The sequence below is a fragment of the Manihot esculenta genome, chromosome 14 (genome assembly GCF_001659605.2).
Source record: "Manihot esculenta cultivar AM560-2 chromosome 14, M.esculenta_v8, whole genome shotgun sequence".
In the NCBI taxonomy this organism is placed as follows: Eukaryota; Viridiplantae; Streptophyta; class Magnoliopsida; order Malpighiales; family Euphorbiaceae; genus Manihot; species Manihot esculenta.
In genome coordinates, this window is record NC_035174.2 from 9240537 (window position 1) to 9258109 (window position 17573).

The 17573-nt window shown below is 26.0% G+C and overlaps 2 protein-coding genes across 5 annotated transcripts; both read right to left on the minus strand.

Annotated features, from left to right (window-relative positions):
* Window positions 1-727: 727 nt before the first annotated feature.
* LOC110600162 (protein DETOXIFICATION 12) lies at window positions 728-4729 on the minus strand. Of its 2 annotated transcripts, none has more exons than XM_021736927.2 (7): window positions 4345-4729; window positions 2244-2788; window positions 2066-2152; window positions 1910-1966; window positions 1601-1759; window positions 1308-1513; window positions 728-1067 (listed from the first exon to the last, which is right to left on the minus strand). In XM_021736927.2, exons 1-7 carry the CDS (start codon window positions 4615-4617, stop codon window positions 1039-1041), a joined length of 1356 nt encoding a protein of 451 aa, XP_021592619.2. In that variant the 5' UTR covers window positions 4618-4729; the 3' UTR covers window positions 728-1038. The 2 variants fall into 2 exon arrangements, with proteins under 2 accessions (XP_021592619.2, XP_021592618.2); XM_021736926.2 differs by having other exon boundaries at window positions 1601-1839.
* A 3728-nt stretch (window positions 4730-8457) lies between these two features.
* Window positions 8458-12513, minus strand: LOC122721754 (protein DETOXIFICATION 12-like). 3 transcript variants are annotated; one of them, XM_043950468.1, is made up of 7 exons: window positions 12098-12513; window positions 9907-10451; window positions 9729-9815; window positions 9573-9629; window positions 9264-9422; window positions 8941-9146; window positions 8458-8735 (listed from the first exon to the last, which is right to left on the minus strand). In XM_043950468.1, the coding sequence occupies exons 1-7, from the start codon at window positions 12368-12370 to the stop codon at window positions 8707-8709; spliced, it is 1356 nt and encodes a 451-aa protein (XP_043806403.1). In that variant the 5' UTR covers window positions 12371-12513; the 3' UTR covers window positions 8458-8706. The 3 variants fall into 3 exon arrangements, with proteins under 3 accessions (XP_043806403.1, XP_043806402.1, XP_043806404.1); XM_043950467.1 differs by having other exon boundaries at window positions 9264-9502; XM_043950469.1 differs by lacking the exons at window positions 9573-9629; window positions 9729-9815 and having other exon boundaries at window positions 9264-9502.
* Between the last annotated feature and the right edge of the window lie 5060 nt (window positions 12514-17573).

Genomic DNA, 17573 nt, shown 5'->3' on the forward strand with positions numbered 1-17573 from the left:
TTTGAAATCTTTAAATTCCTTAAATGAAGTTTGTTATTTGATATTAATAATATATGTCGGCAATATATTATACATTTAATCAAAATATAAAATAAGATATATTAATAAAATTAAACATTTTATTTTATGAAAAAAATTATAATTTTTTGAATCTCAAGAAATAAAATAAAATAATTTAATGGTTTTAAGTTTAAAATTTAAATATAAAAAAGGAAATATTTTAGTCTTTTTAATAAACGGAATAAATTTATAAAAAAATATTATTTTATATTATTTTATATAATAATAATGTAAAAGGCAAACAATTAAGTAATAATAATAAGAGGGGAGATGAGAAGAGGGAACCGTTTTAAATTGAATTTGGATCAAATCGCATAGCTTTAAGAATCGACGGTTCGGCCCGAAATCAGTCGTGGAGAAGCCGGAAGCCAAGTCTAGCAGCGGAGGGTTTGAGGTTTTGTTTTTAAGCAATTGGCAGTACAGGGATAATTACTAATGGGGTTGTTTGGAAGTGGAGGGATTTTAATTTAAGTTAAAGATTCTGATTAAACTCAATGACAAATGACAGCCCACTTCGTTATTTTCAGGGTGAATATGGACAATTCATCCAATTAGGTTATTACTATTTTTAGGGAAAATAATTTACCTAAATTCACTCGAAAAATAAGAAAGTAAAACACATATAATTTTTATATGAATTTATATTTTAAATTTATAATAAACCGAATAAAAATGAACGTCCCGAATTAACTTATTTATAATTATTATAGAATAATAACACCAATCTATTTTGTCTCAAAAAAGAAATTAGTCTCTAATATTATTGAACTCGATAACACTTCTTTCTCTTACAACAATCAATACATGTTTCTTTCAACTCAAAATGGGAGAGTGATCAGCTATTCCACACCCCAAAAGAGAATATTATATAATCCCTCATTAGCCCAATTGCATTTGGCCAACTCGGCATTAATTCCTTGTATTAGTTATCTCTTTACTCCACGTCACATTACTTCATTGTGAACTAAAGATCTTCCTTCAAACATCCTTTCCCTTGCCTTGCTTGCCTGCGACATTCCAAAGCACAATATGATCATAATTTCTTGCAACATCCAATGTGAGGCCAAGAGGTCGGCAAAATTACCAAATGATTTGTTAATATATAAATCTTAACTTAAAACTACTAAATAATTTAGATTATTTATTTTAAATTAAGTGAAAAATATGTCCAAAAAATTATTTAAATCAATTTAGACTAAACTATTATATCAAAGTAGCTGTTCAAGGCTATGGATCGAATGATATACCTGTCTTTCCCAATCTGTGCAGCCTGTAACAATAGCAAGCAGAACCGTTTGTGTAAATGCACCGACTTGTATTCCAATCCAAAGCCCCATTCCTCTTAATTTCACCGTGAAAGCCAATACTGCAGCAACTGGAATCCCACAAAGATAGTAGGCTCCCAGGTTTATATACGCCCCTATTTGCTGCCATCCGGACCCCCTTGCAACTCCTGAAACAAGTTTAAGGAAGTATAACGCCAATACTATTGAGTTAAAACTCATTGGTAATATTTAGTAAGGGAGAAAAGAGTTCGAACCTGAAAGCACCCCTTGTAAGCTGTCCATTATTACTGACAAACAGAGCAGGGGAGCCATAGTTGTGACATAGTCCACCACATCCTTTTCGTTGCTGAAAACATACCCGAAAATGCGGCGGCTTGCGAAGAGGGTAGCAGTTACTATAGTTGTCTCCACAACTGCAAGAAACGACACAGCATAAACAGCAACACGTGCTGCTTGTGGGTTTCCTGCTCCTAATTCATTTGAGACTCTAGTGCTGGAAAAAGAAACTATCAAATGTGAGAAACATTATCAGCTAAAAAGCATCTATGTGTAGAGAGCCAGACCTTGCTGCAGCACCAAATCCATAAGGAATTGCATACAGTGTAGAAATAGTTGTGAGACTGCAGAACAAAGTAGGTAATAAATTTAAAAAATAAATGGATGGAAACTAATTAATCTCATTTTCAAAGTAAACCAAACTAGGATGAATTAAAACATACCACACAGATAGTATTGAAGTTTCAAGCTCTGGATTTGGCAAGAGTCCTGAGAGCAACACAAGCAGCTCAAATGACCACCACTCAAGGCTACAATCATCAGCATGATTAAAACATCAAATATTTTAACACAAAACTTGTTCTAAGGGAATTATAGATAAAGAGAAGATAGACTAATCACCAGATCATTACTGCAGAAGGGATAGCAAAGCGAAAGAATTCTCCAATCCCATGAAATAACTCCATAGAAATTGGGGCACGTGTTTTGGCACATGCAGAAGCGAACTTCATGTACAGTGCAAGAATAATTACATTCAACCAATTTGAAATACACATTGCTACTGCTGCTCCAAGGTTGTCTAGTCCTGACTTGAACACTAAAACCCAGCATAGAGGGATATGGAAACAAAGAGCCCCACAAGAGCTTAGGACCATAGGAAAAATCAAACTTTGTGTCTGAAAATATCGAATAAGAGGCTGAAGAGTTGCAAAAGCAAAGAGTTGAGGAACTAGCCACATTGTAAATTTACCAGCTTCATGGGAAATTCTGGGATCTTGTCCAATAAAAATAAGTATCTTTCCCATGTTTATCCATATCACAGAAAGAGGAATACAAACTAAGATTAAACAGAAGATAGCAGTCTGAGTTTGAATTCCAAGCTTTTTATACTGCTTAGCTCCATAAGCTTGTCCAGATAAAGTTTCCAATGCACTTGCCATCCCCATCTGTGTGATCATACAAAAATATCATTAGATTTTGTTACAAATAATTCGAGATTTAAGACTCTATCATTAACGAGTCCGAGGAGTTAAAGAACTCCCTCTGATTATCTCCTTCCCTATCAATCATCCCCTAACGCAATCTACTAACTGGGACCATAGCAGCAATATTATATCCAAACTAAAATCCAGATTGTTTCTGACATAAAATCATTTCTGTAAGTTTTTTAACTTTTTGCTTCCCAAGGTATTCAATAATGACGCTGTTTATTTTAATGGCAATGACTTGTCTTATGCAGAAATAAGGAAGAGCCAAAGATGAAAACAAAAGCCTTTTTTACTGTGACTCATTGCAACAGTGAACTGAGAGGTAGAAGAATTTGAATTTGTTTCTGCAACATCTTCTTCCTTACAATCACTATTTCCCTCTCAGGTTTCACTTGTTAAAATCAATTACAACCCATTTGAAACGAAAACAAAACTTAAAATTGTCTACTGTTGTGGAAGCGGAAAATTTGCTAAAGGAAAATGATGTCAGGAAACATATAGCCAAAGAAAGTTACTATCATGATAGCAACTGCAAGCACCACAGATATCCATCACAATGTTTATTTATGACTTGGACAAGTCCACTTTCAATGGCTTTTTATTTTTCTATTTTCTCATAATAGTTATGAAATTTTTCAGCATTAATTTCCTTAATGACATCCTCATTATTGCTCTAAAAATAAAGTTCATATATATTTTTCACTTTCTATTGTGATTATCCATAATTCGAAATAAATATAAAATATTAATCATGAGTAAGGACAAGAGAACTCAGTGGGTAGGTGTGAGAAAGGAATTAGTCTATTCTACCCTTGTTAAATAATTCCATCTAATGAAAATTAGACAAATACACGAAATTAACAATTTAGATAGAAGTAAAATCAAGAAACTAATATTAAAGAAAAAAGTTATTATATATTTATGGGAATTTCATTAATTATAGTGGTTGTGGGACTAAATATATACTAAAGTTGCCCTTATTAATTATCCAAATAAAAAAATAAAGGAAATAAACTTCAGAATCTTTTGAGAGTTTGCCATGGTTTCCTTCTGATTTAGCTCAGCCACTATTTGTCGGGCAGAGAAATTCCAGTTCCATATCATTTCCAACGTTTTCCTTTCTAATTCAATGTATCTTCTGTTTTTTTTTCAAAAAAAAGAAAAAGGAAAAGGAAATGGACAAGTGCATGGAGAAGGAGACAGCCCTTTTTATTTATCTTCTTGATTTCTTTCTAAAGTTGAGATTAGTGTAATAATAGCATATTCTGCTTCTGCATAAATACAATTACAAATAAACAAACAAAACACAAGTAGACAGAATTAATTTACAGTTTTCCACAGAGAAAACAAATGGCTTCTTTCTTACGATAACCATGCACATTCACAACCGATCACCAAGAAAGAGCAAAAATCAAATGAATAAACAGCATTAAAAAATCAGTAATTCAGCAAAAGAAGCCAAATCCAGAAAATATTAACAATAAGCAAGCAGGAGAAAGAAGAAAATTACTTACAAGAGGACTTAAACCAGTGACACTAGAGAGAGAAATGGCCATGGCGGTGCTAGAAAGAGCAAGTTCATCAAGATGACCAACCATAGTCATAGAAATAAAATGCACAAGGAACTGAGAAAGAATCACAGCCACCATAGGTCCTGCTATGAAACCCAGTTTCTTCACTTCTTGAAAGAAGACTTGCCATGTTAGAGCTGATGAATGATCGCCTTCTCTGTTTTGTTTGATTAAAAGAGTCCCTTCCATGTTTCTATTCTCTGATGGATCTCCCATGGAATTATTGTACGGGTTGACGTTGCTGCTTATTAGCCCTCTTTTTTCAGGCAGCGTTTTGAGATTGAAATATGAGAAGGAGAGAGGAGACGGGAGGAGCAGAGAGACGGGAGTTATGTGACTTATGTCTATCTCACATTTAACATGTAGGGTATTTGTAGTAACTCGGGACAACTATGACCTGTTTGGTTGGGTAACTATTTAAGAAATTTAAAGTTTTTTACTGAAATTTATTTTTATTTTGTTCGTATTTTTTCTTTATTTTAAGAAATTAAGGATTTATTTAATTTATTTTAATATTATTAAATTAATTTTGAAAAAATAACTTTTCGAACCGTTTACAATTGGACAAAATTACATACATTCAAAATTATAGTCATATATACGTTTAATCATACCATATTATATTATAATGATTAAATAATAAACATTTTAATTTAAAAAATCAGTTAACATTTTTTTATCATTATTTATTTTTAATATTTAAATTTTATAAAAATAAGTTATAAATTTTAAATATATTTTTATTTACTTTTTTAGTTTCACGTGTTAACCAATTACAGCTTTTCACTGTAACCCTCCATCAAGTATTAATAGTAAATTATAAATTAATTTTTGAAGTTTATTAAAACTTATAGATTAATTTCTCTTCTTTTAAATTTAATCTTTAAAATGTTATTTTTTAATAAAATAATCTATTTAATTATAATTTACTTCTATATTTTTATAAATTAATCTCTAAAAATCATAATTAATGAGGGATGAAATATTAAAACTTCCTAAAGTACTCCTACTTTCTTAATTACAAATTTATTATTATTTAAAATTTTCAATTTAATTATTTAATTATATTAGCATTTTATTTAAATTTAAATTGATTAACGAAATCTCTTAACAGTAAATTAAATTTTATTAAGGAAAAATTATTTTAATATTTAAATTACTTATATTTAAATTTTATTTTAAGTCAAAGTATATTTTAAAAAAAATAATTATGATCTGTTATTATTTAAAAATTTTTAATTTAATTATTTAATTATATTATTAGTCTATTTAAATTGATTGAAAATATACTTTATTAAATTTTATTATAGAATTTTTTTTACATTTAAATTATATTTATTGAAATTTTATCGTAAATTAAATTATTTTTTAAAAAAAGTAAATTGCATATAAAATATAAAAATCATTTTAAATTAATGATCGGTATGAATTGATTTTTTTAATAAAAAGATAAAAAATGTGATTAGATACATTTTTATTATTATTTTTAATTAATATAAAGAAATTTATTATACCACATTTAAAAGAATACTTTTATTTATTAACTATTTATAATTTTAATGGATTTGCTAACGATTTTAAAAATTTATTAATAATTTTTAAAATAAAAAATATTGTGTAAAATTCATTAATAAATTTGAAATTCGGTTCATATTATTAACGGGATTTAAAATTTATTTGTAATTTATAAATTTATAAAATAATTAGTATTGAATTTAATAATTAATTTAAAATTTATTAATAAATTTATAAGTAATTGAATTTATTAATAAATTTTAAAAAGTGTTTAAATCCCCGATGAACTCTAAATTTATTGATAATTTATCTACAAAATTACTAATAAATTTAAAAATAGTTACTAAATTTTATTATTAAATTAATAAATAAAAAATATTAAATTTATCAATAATTTTAAAATTTTTATATTTTTTTAATTTAATATTTTTTTATTATCAACATATTTAGTAATTCATCGGTAAATTTTAAAGAGAAAAAAATTTATTTTTATTTAAATTTAATAATAAATTACGAATTCATTGTTAAATTCATTAATAATTAACATATATAAATATAAACTTTTCTTTTTATTATTTTTTTTTTCTCATTTCTGCTTTTTCTATTATTTTCTTTCATTAAACTTTATCTCATAATTTTTTCTACTCATATTATTTCCTTTTTCATCTCTTATCATTTTTTTTCTCACTCTTTTCTTTTCTATTATTTATTTATTTTTCTATAATTTTTTCCATTTTCTCTATATTATTTTCTCTCATATTATTTTCTTCCATCATTTATTTTCTATCTATATTTTTTTATTATTTTCTCTTCATTTATTTTTATCTCCAATCATTTTCTCTTTTTTCTCATTTCTCTAATCATCTTTCCTCTACCCTCATTTTTCTTCTTTTTCATAATGTTTATTTTTCTATCATTTTTTTTCCTTTTTCTTTTTTTATTATTTTTCTATTATTTTCACTTTATATATTTCTAATAAATATTAAACGTAACAATAATAATATAATTTTAAATTTTATTAAATTAATAAAAAATAATATTAATAATAAAATTTATTATTTAATTAAAATAATATTTATTTTAAAATTATTTAAATTTTTAATAAATTTAAAAATCAATTGCAATGCATTGTAATTTATTAATAGATTTATAGATAAATTTTATATTGATAAATTATTTTTCTTTTATTTTATTAATAAATTTAAAATTCATTAAAAATAATAACAAAAATTTTATTAATAAAATTCATTAATAATAATAACGAAAATTTTATTAGTAAATCAAATAGTATTATTAACAGGCTTAAAAATCATTGGTAAAAATTTATCAATAACTTTTTAATAATGGACCATATTTCATTAATAATCCGTTGATAATTGATTTACTAATAAATTTTTATTAAATTATCAATAAATTTTTAAAAATTTTATGGGATAAAAGAGAATAATAAATAAAATATTAATGAAAATTATCTTACTTCATCATTGAATTCAATTATTATTTATTATATCTAAATTTATTCTAAATTCAATTATTATTGCGGCTCCTAAATAATTGAAACATTCATAAATACCGTACAAACTACCTTAGATTAATTTAATATTAGTAGACTTATTTTGTTAATGGCTTTTTTTTTTAACCAAAGCTAATTACAATAATTATACTTTTCAAAAAATATATTTCAATTAGTTCTAATTAGCTGAAGACGTAATTTAATTTTAGATGATAAAAAAAATTATTTTTTTTGCCATAATAATATTATCATATTGGTTGACAAGTATCATTTCCTATTGCAGACATTGCATGATAATAAAGGACAAATTCCAAAGGACATTCGTAGATTTTTTTGATAAAGACGAACGTCACATCTTCATTAATGGACTTGCTTCCCATGGTATTGAAAAAATTGCTACAGAAAATGATGCCAAGATACGAGGATGGTACTTTCGGAACTATTTGAATTTAAATTCAAAATTTATTTAGTTCTTATTTATTATATATATATATTTTTTTAAAATAAATTTTATATTTATTTAAAATCACATAATAAAATTTAATTCAACTCTTTTATATTAGACAAATTAATAATACATTTTCAATTATTATTATTATTAGGTAAAATACCTTGTTAAAGCGATGATAATTTTTCAAATGGATACATAAGCCCTTAATAAATTTTTTTATCCAAAGAAACTCTCCACTAAACAATAATGACAGGCTAATGTTAATAAAATTAAATATTTTATTTGGTGAAAAAAAATTTATATTTTTTAATCAAAATAGATAAAATAAAATGTTTTGATCATTTTCTATGAATCAATAGTTTCAAATTTGAAATTTAAATATAAAGAAAGAAATATTTTAATCTTTTTAATAATCGGAAAAAATTTATAAAAAATATTATTTTATAAAATAATTTTGTAATATTTTATATAATAATAATAATGCATGTACACAACTATTATTTCATATCATATTGGTTTATAAAAATTATCCTATTAATTTATTTATAATTATTTTAGAATTAATAACACCAATCCGTTTTGTGTCAAAAACGAAATTAGTCTCTAATATTATTGAACTCGATAGCACTTCTTTCTCTTACAACTATTAATACATGTTTCTTTCAACTCAAAATGGGTAGGGATCAGCTATTCCACACCCCAAAAGAGAATATTATATAATCCCTCATTAGCCCAATTGTATTTGGCCAACTCAGCATTAATTCCTTGTATTAGTTACCTCGTTACTCCACATCACATTACTTCATTGTGAACTAAAGATCTTCCTTCAAATATCCTTTCCCTTGCCTTGCTTGCCTGCAACATTCCAAAGCACAACATGATCATAGTTTCTTGCAACATCCAATGTGAGGCACAGCATAAATCTTAATTTAAAACTACTAAATAATTTGAATTATTTATTTTAAATTAAATGAAAAATGTTTAAAAAATTATTTAGATCAATTTAAACCGGACTATTACATTAAAGTAGCTGTTCAAGGCTATGGATTGAATGACATACCTGTCTTTGCCAATCTGTGCAGCCTGTAACAGTAGCAAGCAGAGCCGTTTGTGTAAATGCACCAACTTGTATTCCAATCCAAAGCCCCATTCCTCTTAATTTCACCAAGAAACCCAATGCTGCAGCAACTGGAATCCCACAAAGATAGAAGGCTCCCAGGTTTATATACGCCCCTATTTGCTGCCATCCGGACCCCCTTGCAACACCTGAAACAAGTTTAAGGAAGTTTCGATTCTCAAGATAACTCCAAAACTATTGAGTTAAAACTCATTGGTTTTATCCATGACAGGTAATATTTAGTGAGGGAGAAAAAGAGTTCGAACCTGAAAGCACCCCTTGTAAGCTGTCCATTAACACTGACAAACAGACGAGGGGAGCCATAGTTGTGACATAGTCCACCACATCCTTTTCGTTGCTGAAAACATAGCCGAAAATGCGGCGGCTTGCGAAGAGGGTAGCAGTTACTATAGTTGTCTCCACAACTGCAAGAAACAACACAGCATAAACAGCAATACGTGCTGCTTGTGGGTTTCCTGCTCCTAATTCATTTGAGACTCTAGTGCTGGAAAAAGAAACTATCAAATGTGAGAAACATTATCAGCTAAAAAGCATCTATGAGTAGAGAGCCAGACCTTGCTGCAGCACCAAATCCATAAGGAATTGCATAGAGTGTAGAAATAGTTGTGAGACTGCAGAACAAAGTAGGTAATAAATTAAAAATATAAATGGATGGAAACTAATTAATCTCATTTTCAAAGTAAACCAAACTAGGATGAATTAAAACATACCACACAGATAGTACTGAAGTTTCAAGCTCTGGATTTGGCAAGAGTCCTGAGAGCAACACAAGAAGCTCAAATGACCACCACTCAAGGCTACAATCATCAGCATGATTAAAACATCAAAAATTTTAACACAAAACTTGTTCTAAGGGAATTATAGATAAAGAGAAGATAGACTAATCACCAGATCATTACTGCAGAAGGGATAGCAAAGCGAAAGAATTCTCCAATCCCATGAAATAACTCCATAGAAATTGGGGCACGTGTTTTGGCACATGCAGAAGCGAACTTCATGTACAGTGCAAGAATAATTACATTCAACCAATTTGAAATACACATTGCTACTGCTGCTCCAAGGTTGTCTAGTCCTGACTTGAACACTAAAACCCAGCATAGAGGGATATGGAAACAAAGAGCCCCACAAGAGCTTAGGACCATAGGAAAAATCAAACTTTGTGTCTGAAAATATCGAATAAGAGGCTGAAGAGTTGCATAAGCAAACAGTTGAGGAACTAGCCACATTGTAAATTTACCAGCTTCATGGGAAATTCTGGGATCTTGTCCAATGAAAATAAGTATCTTTCCCATGTTTATCCATATCACAGAAAGAGGAATACAAACTAAGATTAAACAGAAGATAGCAGTCTGAGTTTGAATTCCAAGTTTTTTATACTGCTTAGCTCCATAAGCTTGTCCACATAAAGTTTCCAATGCACTTGCCATCCCCATCTGTGTGATCATACAAAAATATCATTAAATTTTGTTACAAATGATTCGAGATTTAAAACTTTCTCCTTAATGAGTCTGAGGCGTTAAGAACTCCCTCAGATTATCTCCCCCCTAACGCGATCCACTAACTGGGACCATAACAACAAAATTATATCCAAACTAAAATCCAGATTGTTTCTGACATAAAATCGTTTCTGTAAGTTTTTTAACTTTTAATTTGCTTCCCAAGGTATTCAATAATGAAGCTGTTTATTTTAATGGCAATGACTTGTCTTATGCAGAAATAAGGAAAAGCCAAAGATGAAAACAAAAGCCTTTTGACTATGACTCATTGCAACAGTGAATTGAGAAGTAGAAGAATCTGAATTTGTTTCTGCAACATCTTCTTCCTTACAATCACTATTTCCCTCTCAGATTTCACTTGTAAAAATCAATTACAACCCATTTGAAAGGAAAACAAAACTTAAAATTGTCTACTGTTGTGCAGCGGAAAATTTGCTAAAAGAAAATGATGCCAGGAAACATATAGCCAAAGAAAGTTACTAATCATGATAGCAACTGCAAGGACCACAGATATCCATCACAATAGAAATCCTACCTTTAATTATTTTTTCTTTTAATGCTTATTTATGACTTGGACAAGTCCACAGTCAATGGCTTTTTAGTTTTCTATTTTCTCATTATAGTTATGAAATTTTTCAGCATTAATTTCCTTAATGACATCCTCATTATTGCTGTAAAAATAAAGTTTATATATATTTTTCACTTTCTATTGTGATTATCCATAATTCGAAATAAATATAAAATATTAATCATGAGTAAGGACAAGAGAACTCAGTGAGTAGGTGTGAGAAAGTAATTAGTCTATTCTACCCTTGTTAAATAATTCCATCTAATGAATACAAGAGATTAACAATTTAGATAAAAGTAAAATAATTAAATCGTTATATTATTTAATTTTTGGTATGTAAATATAATAAGATTTATTTATTTTAGCATATTATTATAATAGGAAACCAATATTAAAGAAAAAAGTTTATTATATATTTATGGGAATTTCATTAATTATAGTGGTTGTGGGACTAAATATAAACTTATAAAGTTGCCCTTATTAATTATCCAAATAAAAAAAATAAAGGAATAAACTTCAGAATCTTTTGAGGGTTTGCCATGGTTTCCTTCTGATTTATCCCAGCCACTATTTGTTGGGCAGAGAAATTCTAGTTCCATATCATTTCCAACGTTTCCTTTCTAATTCAATGTATCTTCTGTTTTTTTTTCAAAAAAAAGAAAAAGGAAAAGGAAATGGACAAGTGCATGGAGGAGGAGACAGCCCTATTTATTTATCTTCTTGATTTCTTTCTAAAGTTGAGATTAGTGTAATAATAGCATATTCTGCTTCTGCATAAATACAATTACAAACAAACAAACAAATCACAAGTAGACAAAGAATTAATTTACAGTTTTCCACAGAGAAAACAAATGGATCCTTACGATAACCATGCACATTCACAACCGATCACCAAGAAAGAGCAAAAATCAAATGAATAAAGAGCATTAAAAAATCAGTAATTCAGCAAAAGAAGCCAAACCCGGAAAATATTAATTAACAATAAGCAAGCAGGAGAAAGAAGAAAATTACTTACAAGAGGACTTAAACCAGTAACACTAGAGAGAGAAATGGCGATGGCGGTGCTGGAAAGAGCAAGTTCACTAAGATGACCAACCATAGTCATGGAAATAAATTGCACAAGGAACTGAGAAAGAATCACAGCCACCATAGGTCCTGCTATGAAACCCAGTTTCTTCACTTCTTGAAAGAAGACTTGCCATGTTAGAGCTGATGAATGATCGACTTCTCTGTTTTGTTTGATTAAAAGAGTCTCTTCCATGTTTCTATTCTCTGATGGATCTCCCATGGAATTATTGTATGGGTTGACGTTGCTGCTTACTAGCCGCCTCTTTTTTCAGGCAGCGTTTTCTCTCTGTCTAAGTAATTTGAGATTGAAATATGAGGAGGAGAGAGGAGACGGGAGGAGCAGAGAGACGTGGGATTTATGTCTATCTTCTATTTAATATGTTGGGAATTTGTAGTAACTGGGACAACTACGACCTGTTTGGTTGGGTAACTATTTAAGAAATTTAAAGTTTTTTAGTGAAAATTGGTTTTATTTTATTGGTATTTTTTTAAATTTTTTAAAAATTAAAAATTGTTTTACTATATTTTAATATTATTAAATCATTTTTTTAAACAGTAATACATTCAAATCAAATAAAAATTAAAAATATATTTTAAAAATAGATCTATCAAATTAAAAATGAAAATCTTTATCTTTTTTAACTTCAAATTAAAATATTTAAATTTATTTAAACTTAATTTATTTTTTTTTTAAAAATAAATATTATAATAATATTTAAAATTTAAAATTTTATAATAAATTAAATTTACGACCGCTATTAAATTAAATTTAATAATAAATTATTATTATTTATTTAAAATGTGATTAAATTCTCATACAATAGTAAAGTTTAATTAGTATATAAAATTTATGATATAGTAATGTTTAATTAGTATACAAAATTTATGGTATTGTAGATATAAATATCTAAACGGGTTAATAATATTAAAATCATATCATACTATATATTTTATATATTGTAGGACGAAACAAGTAAAAATAAAATTTTAATTTGATTGCACTCCGAGGCTTAGCCTGGTGGAAAGTGCATCCTTGTAGTCTTGTGAGGTCAAAGGTTCAACTCCCCCACCCCCTGTTTCAAAAAAAAATTTTAATTTGATTGTTATTTATTTTTGTAAGGGACGAAATTCTTCAAATTGAAAAAGACTATTATGAAATAAGTTAATTTTAAATTGGATGAAAATTTTTTTTAAAAGTAAAACTATTGATTATATTAATAAAATTTCATCAAATAAAAAGAATATTAAAATAGATACGATTATATCTCATAGATTATCTAGCCAAAATATGAATAGTTAGGATAATATTACGACGAACCCATATAACAGAAATATTAGTTCTAGAGTCTAATAAAGATTTACAATCATTCAAAATCAAATCCCTATATAAGATAATTTGACAAAAATACTCATTTTTCTTTCTCATTTTTCTAGTATAAATCATTAAAATCTCCCGAACAAAATAATAGAAAAGAGTTTATACGAGATAAAACTCGAATAAAGTTTCAAGACTGATATCATCATTGCGATTCCGGAAATTCATAATAACTAGTAAACCTCCATTGGACATTATATTCCGAAACAACCGAATCAATAAAATTTTAAAAATTGTCAATTATAAAAACAAACACATAAATCTTCCACATTAACGAAATACCTTCTCCTAATTCTTATCTATTGATTGAAAAGCAATCATCAAAATGTAAAAAATAATGAAAAAATTTCATACGAGAATTAAGAGTTTTTATTTCTATAAAAAATAAAATGTCCGGCTTGTAACTAATAACTAAATTTTTGAATACATTAACTATCCGAGAATTAAATTCATTAATAATTGACATATATAAATATAATTTTTTTCTTTCTATTATTCATTTATTTTATTATTTTTTTCTATTTTTTTATTTTCTCTCATTTTTTTCTTTTTCTATTATTTTCTTCTATTTCAATTTATCTCATAATTTTTTCCTCTCATTTTTTATTATTTTCTTTTCACCTCTTATCATTTTTTCTCTCTCTTCCCTTTTCTATTATTTTTTTTATAATTTTCCTTTCATTTTCTATTATTTTATTTCATTTCTTCTCATATTCTTCCTTTTCTCTATTATTTTCATTCATCTTATTTTCTCTCATATTATTTTCTTCTATCATTTTTTTCTATCTATATTTTTTCTATTATTTTCTCCTCATTTATTTTCTTCTCCAATCATTTTCTCTCATTTCTCTAATCAACCTTTTACTCTACCCTCATTTTTCTTTTTTTTCATAATTTTTATTTTTCTATCATTTTTTTTTGTTCTTTTTTCTTTCTTTTTTATTATTTTTCTATTATTTTTACTTTATATATTTCTAATATATATCGAACATAAATTAAAAAGTTAATAATAATAATAATATAATTTTATATTTTATTGAATTAATAAAAAATAATATTAATAATAAAATTTATTCATTAATTAAAATAAATTATTTAAATTTTTAATAAATTTACTAACGAATTGCAATTTATTTTAATTTATTAACGAATTTATTGATAGATTTCACATTCATATTTTTTTTTTCAATTTATTATTGAATTTAAAATTCGTTAGATCTGTTATAAAACTCAATTAGTATTGCTTCCCTATATAACTGCAGTCTCAAAATCTGCAACACTACCTTGGATTAATTCAACATTAGTAGACTTATTTTGTTAGTGGCTTTTTTTTTAAATCAAAGCTAATTACAATAATTATATTTTTAAAAAAGTATATTTCAATTAATTTTAATTAATTAAAGACGCAATTTAATTTTAGACTATAAAAATTATTTTTTTGCAATAATAATATTATGACATTGGTTTACAAATATCATTTCCTATGGTGGACATTCCATGATAATAAAGGACAAATCCCAAAAGATATTCATAGAAATTTTTTGATAAGGACGAACGTCACATCTTCATTAATGGACATGCTTCCCATGGTATTGAAATAAAGAAGTGAATATGTGAATTGCACTAACTTGTTTGCTTTTGTGAAATAAGCGATTGAAAACAAAATGCCTTTTCTCACTAACTACAATTGTGAATTGAGAGGTAGATGAATCTGATTTTGTTTCTGCTACATTTACCAATTTTAACTTGTAAAAGCCAATTATAACCTTTTGCAAGGAATGAGCAGTATTCGGTTCAAATCGAAAAAATTGATCGAATCGAACTGATTTAAAAAATTAATTCAGTTTTTTATATATTTCGGTTCGGTTCGGTTCGGTTTTTAATTTTAGAAATTTTGGTTATTTCGGTTCGGTTCGGTTTTGATCAGAAAAAAACTGAAAAAGCCGAACCGAACCGATTAGTGATAATAATATATTTTTTCAATAATATAAAGAAATTAAATCATATTAAAATTAAAATATTTTAATTAAATTTTAAAATATTAAAAATAAAATGTAAAAAATAAAAAAATTATTAAAAATCGAAACCGATCAAACCGAACTGAATCAGACCGGTTCGGTTCGATTCGATTTCTGACAAAAATCGGTTCGATTCGGTTTTCATAAACACTACAATTTCGATTTTTGATTTATTCGGTTCGGTTCGGTTTTAAACCGAACCGACCGAATGCTCACCCCTACTATTAGATGGTCTCCTTCTCTTTCCCAAGTTCATCTCCTTCTTTTTCTCTAAAATAAATATCGGGAGACATACTCTTTTCTTCGTGTCGTGATTAAGAAAAAAATCTATTTATAAGAATGAAAGTGCATTTATATACTTAATTTAGTAGTAAGTGTATATGAGTAAATCTGAGTCTCAATCCCTAATTTTTAATTTTTATTTTATAAAAAAAACATATGAGAGTAAAAAGATTTTTTATATAACTTTGAAAACCGAGTGATTTTATTTATAACAGTGGGTAAAGAGAATGAAAAGATTTAATAAAAAACTATAGGAAGCAAGTGGAAATTGAAAAATATATAGAAGAGGAGAAGGCAAATGAACATTGGAGCACCTAGTATTTAGTTTCCAGTAAACCTTAAACTGGAATGGAAAGTTCAACTCTATTTTCTAAAAATTTTATAGGAAAAAAAATGCAAATTAGGAAAATTATTCTCTGCATTTTTATTTATAAAAAAGCAAATATAACGGAAGGGTTTAACGGAGTAACGATTTGTGTTAATATGTCATTATTGTTTAATCAAGGGCTTTTTGAAACAAAAAAAAAAATTATTAGGGACTTATGTGATCATTTGAAAAATGTTAGGGGTTTAAAAGGCCATTTGCCTTCTTAATTAAATATAGATATTTATTTTTATAAATAACAAGCATTTTTATCACATTTATTAAAAAATTATTATTAACATTTTTATAACATTTAAAATATGAATTTTATATAATTTTTATTATTAAAAATATAAAAAAATATTTGTTTAAATTAACAAAATAATATTAATTATAAATATATTGAGTATTAATAGTCGATATTAAATTAAAATAATTTTTTAAAGAGTAATTATTAATTAAAAAATAAGAAATGAACTTAAAATTAGAATAAATAAAAAAATAAAGAATAAAAGAAAAAATAAATAAAGAGAGCTGGACTAATTAAATAATCTTGATGTAAATAACTTTAAAAAAACAATTTTTTTTATAAAATTCTAATAATTTTAATAAAATTTACATTTAATTCAAAATCAATTCCCTTAATATTTTAAGAATATTAAATTCTTATATTATTGATTTTGTTAAATATAAAAATTTAAGAAAAAAATTATTTTTTTAAAATTGTTTCAAAATTAGACCTTTCAAATAAAGGTTTACACTTTATGTAGTATAAATAATTTTTTAAAAAACATAAGTGAATTCTTATAAAATTATACATAATTTTATTTTCATATATAATAAATATATTTTAAATTAAAAAATTATTTTTTTTCAAATAAGAAAATTACAAAAAAATAAAATAAAATAAAATAAATTCATTCGAAATTCTTAATTTCAAAAGGAGAATTAATAAATTCAATCCTTCCATGATTAAAATTTACATTCAATTATCTAAATTCATTCTAAACTTAATTATTATTACCAGCAAAATACTCAAATCCAATTAGTTTTATAATTTTTAATTTAATAGTTTAGTAAAATATTGTTTAGAAAATTAATTTATATTTTAAAATTTTAATAATAAATAAAATATTGAAATTCTATTTTCATATATAATTGTATAAAAAAGTATAAATATTTATTATATAAATATATAAAATATATTTAATTAATAACTTATATAAGCAAAGTGGAATAACATATACTCAAATACAAAATCTCAACTTAATATAGATATTATTTATAAAATTCCAACCCAAGACAAATCTAGTTATATGCTTTTTCAAATACATTTTATTATAATTTCATTGGATTATATACTTTAAAAACTCGACTCAATAAT

Bases quoted from the DNA above. Each gene is read 5' to 3' on its own strand.
- LOC110600162 (XM_021736926.2), bottom strand. From the start codon at position 4,617: ATGGGAGATCCATCAGAGAATAGAAACATGGAAGGGACTCTTTTAATC. The intron at 2,153-2,243 runs GTGATTAGTCTA...TGATGATTGTAG, and splicing joins CCTTCTGCAGTAATGATCTG to CCTTGAGTGGTGGTCATTTG. The intron at 1,068-1,307 runs GTATATCATTCG...GGAATGTCGCAG, and splicing joins GCACAGATTGGGAAAGACAG to GCAAGCAAGGCAAGGGAAAG.
- LOC122721754 (XM_043950467.1), bottom strand. From the start codon at position 12,370: ATGGGAGATCCATCAGAGAATAGAAACATGGAAGAGACTCTTTTAATC. The intron at 9,630-9,728 runs GTATGTTTTAAT...TTTGTTCTGCAG, and splicing joins ACTTCAGTACTATCTGTGTG to TCTCACAACTATTTCTACAC. The intron at 9,503-9,572 runs GTCTGGCTCTCT...TTCTTTTTCCAG, and splicing joins GGATTTGGTGCTGCAGCAAG to CACTAGAGTCTCAAATGAAT.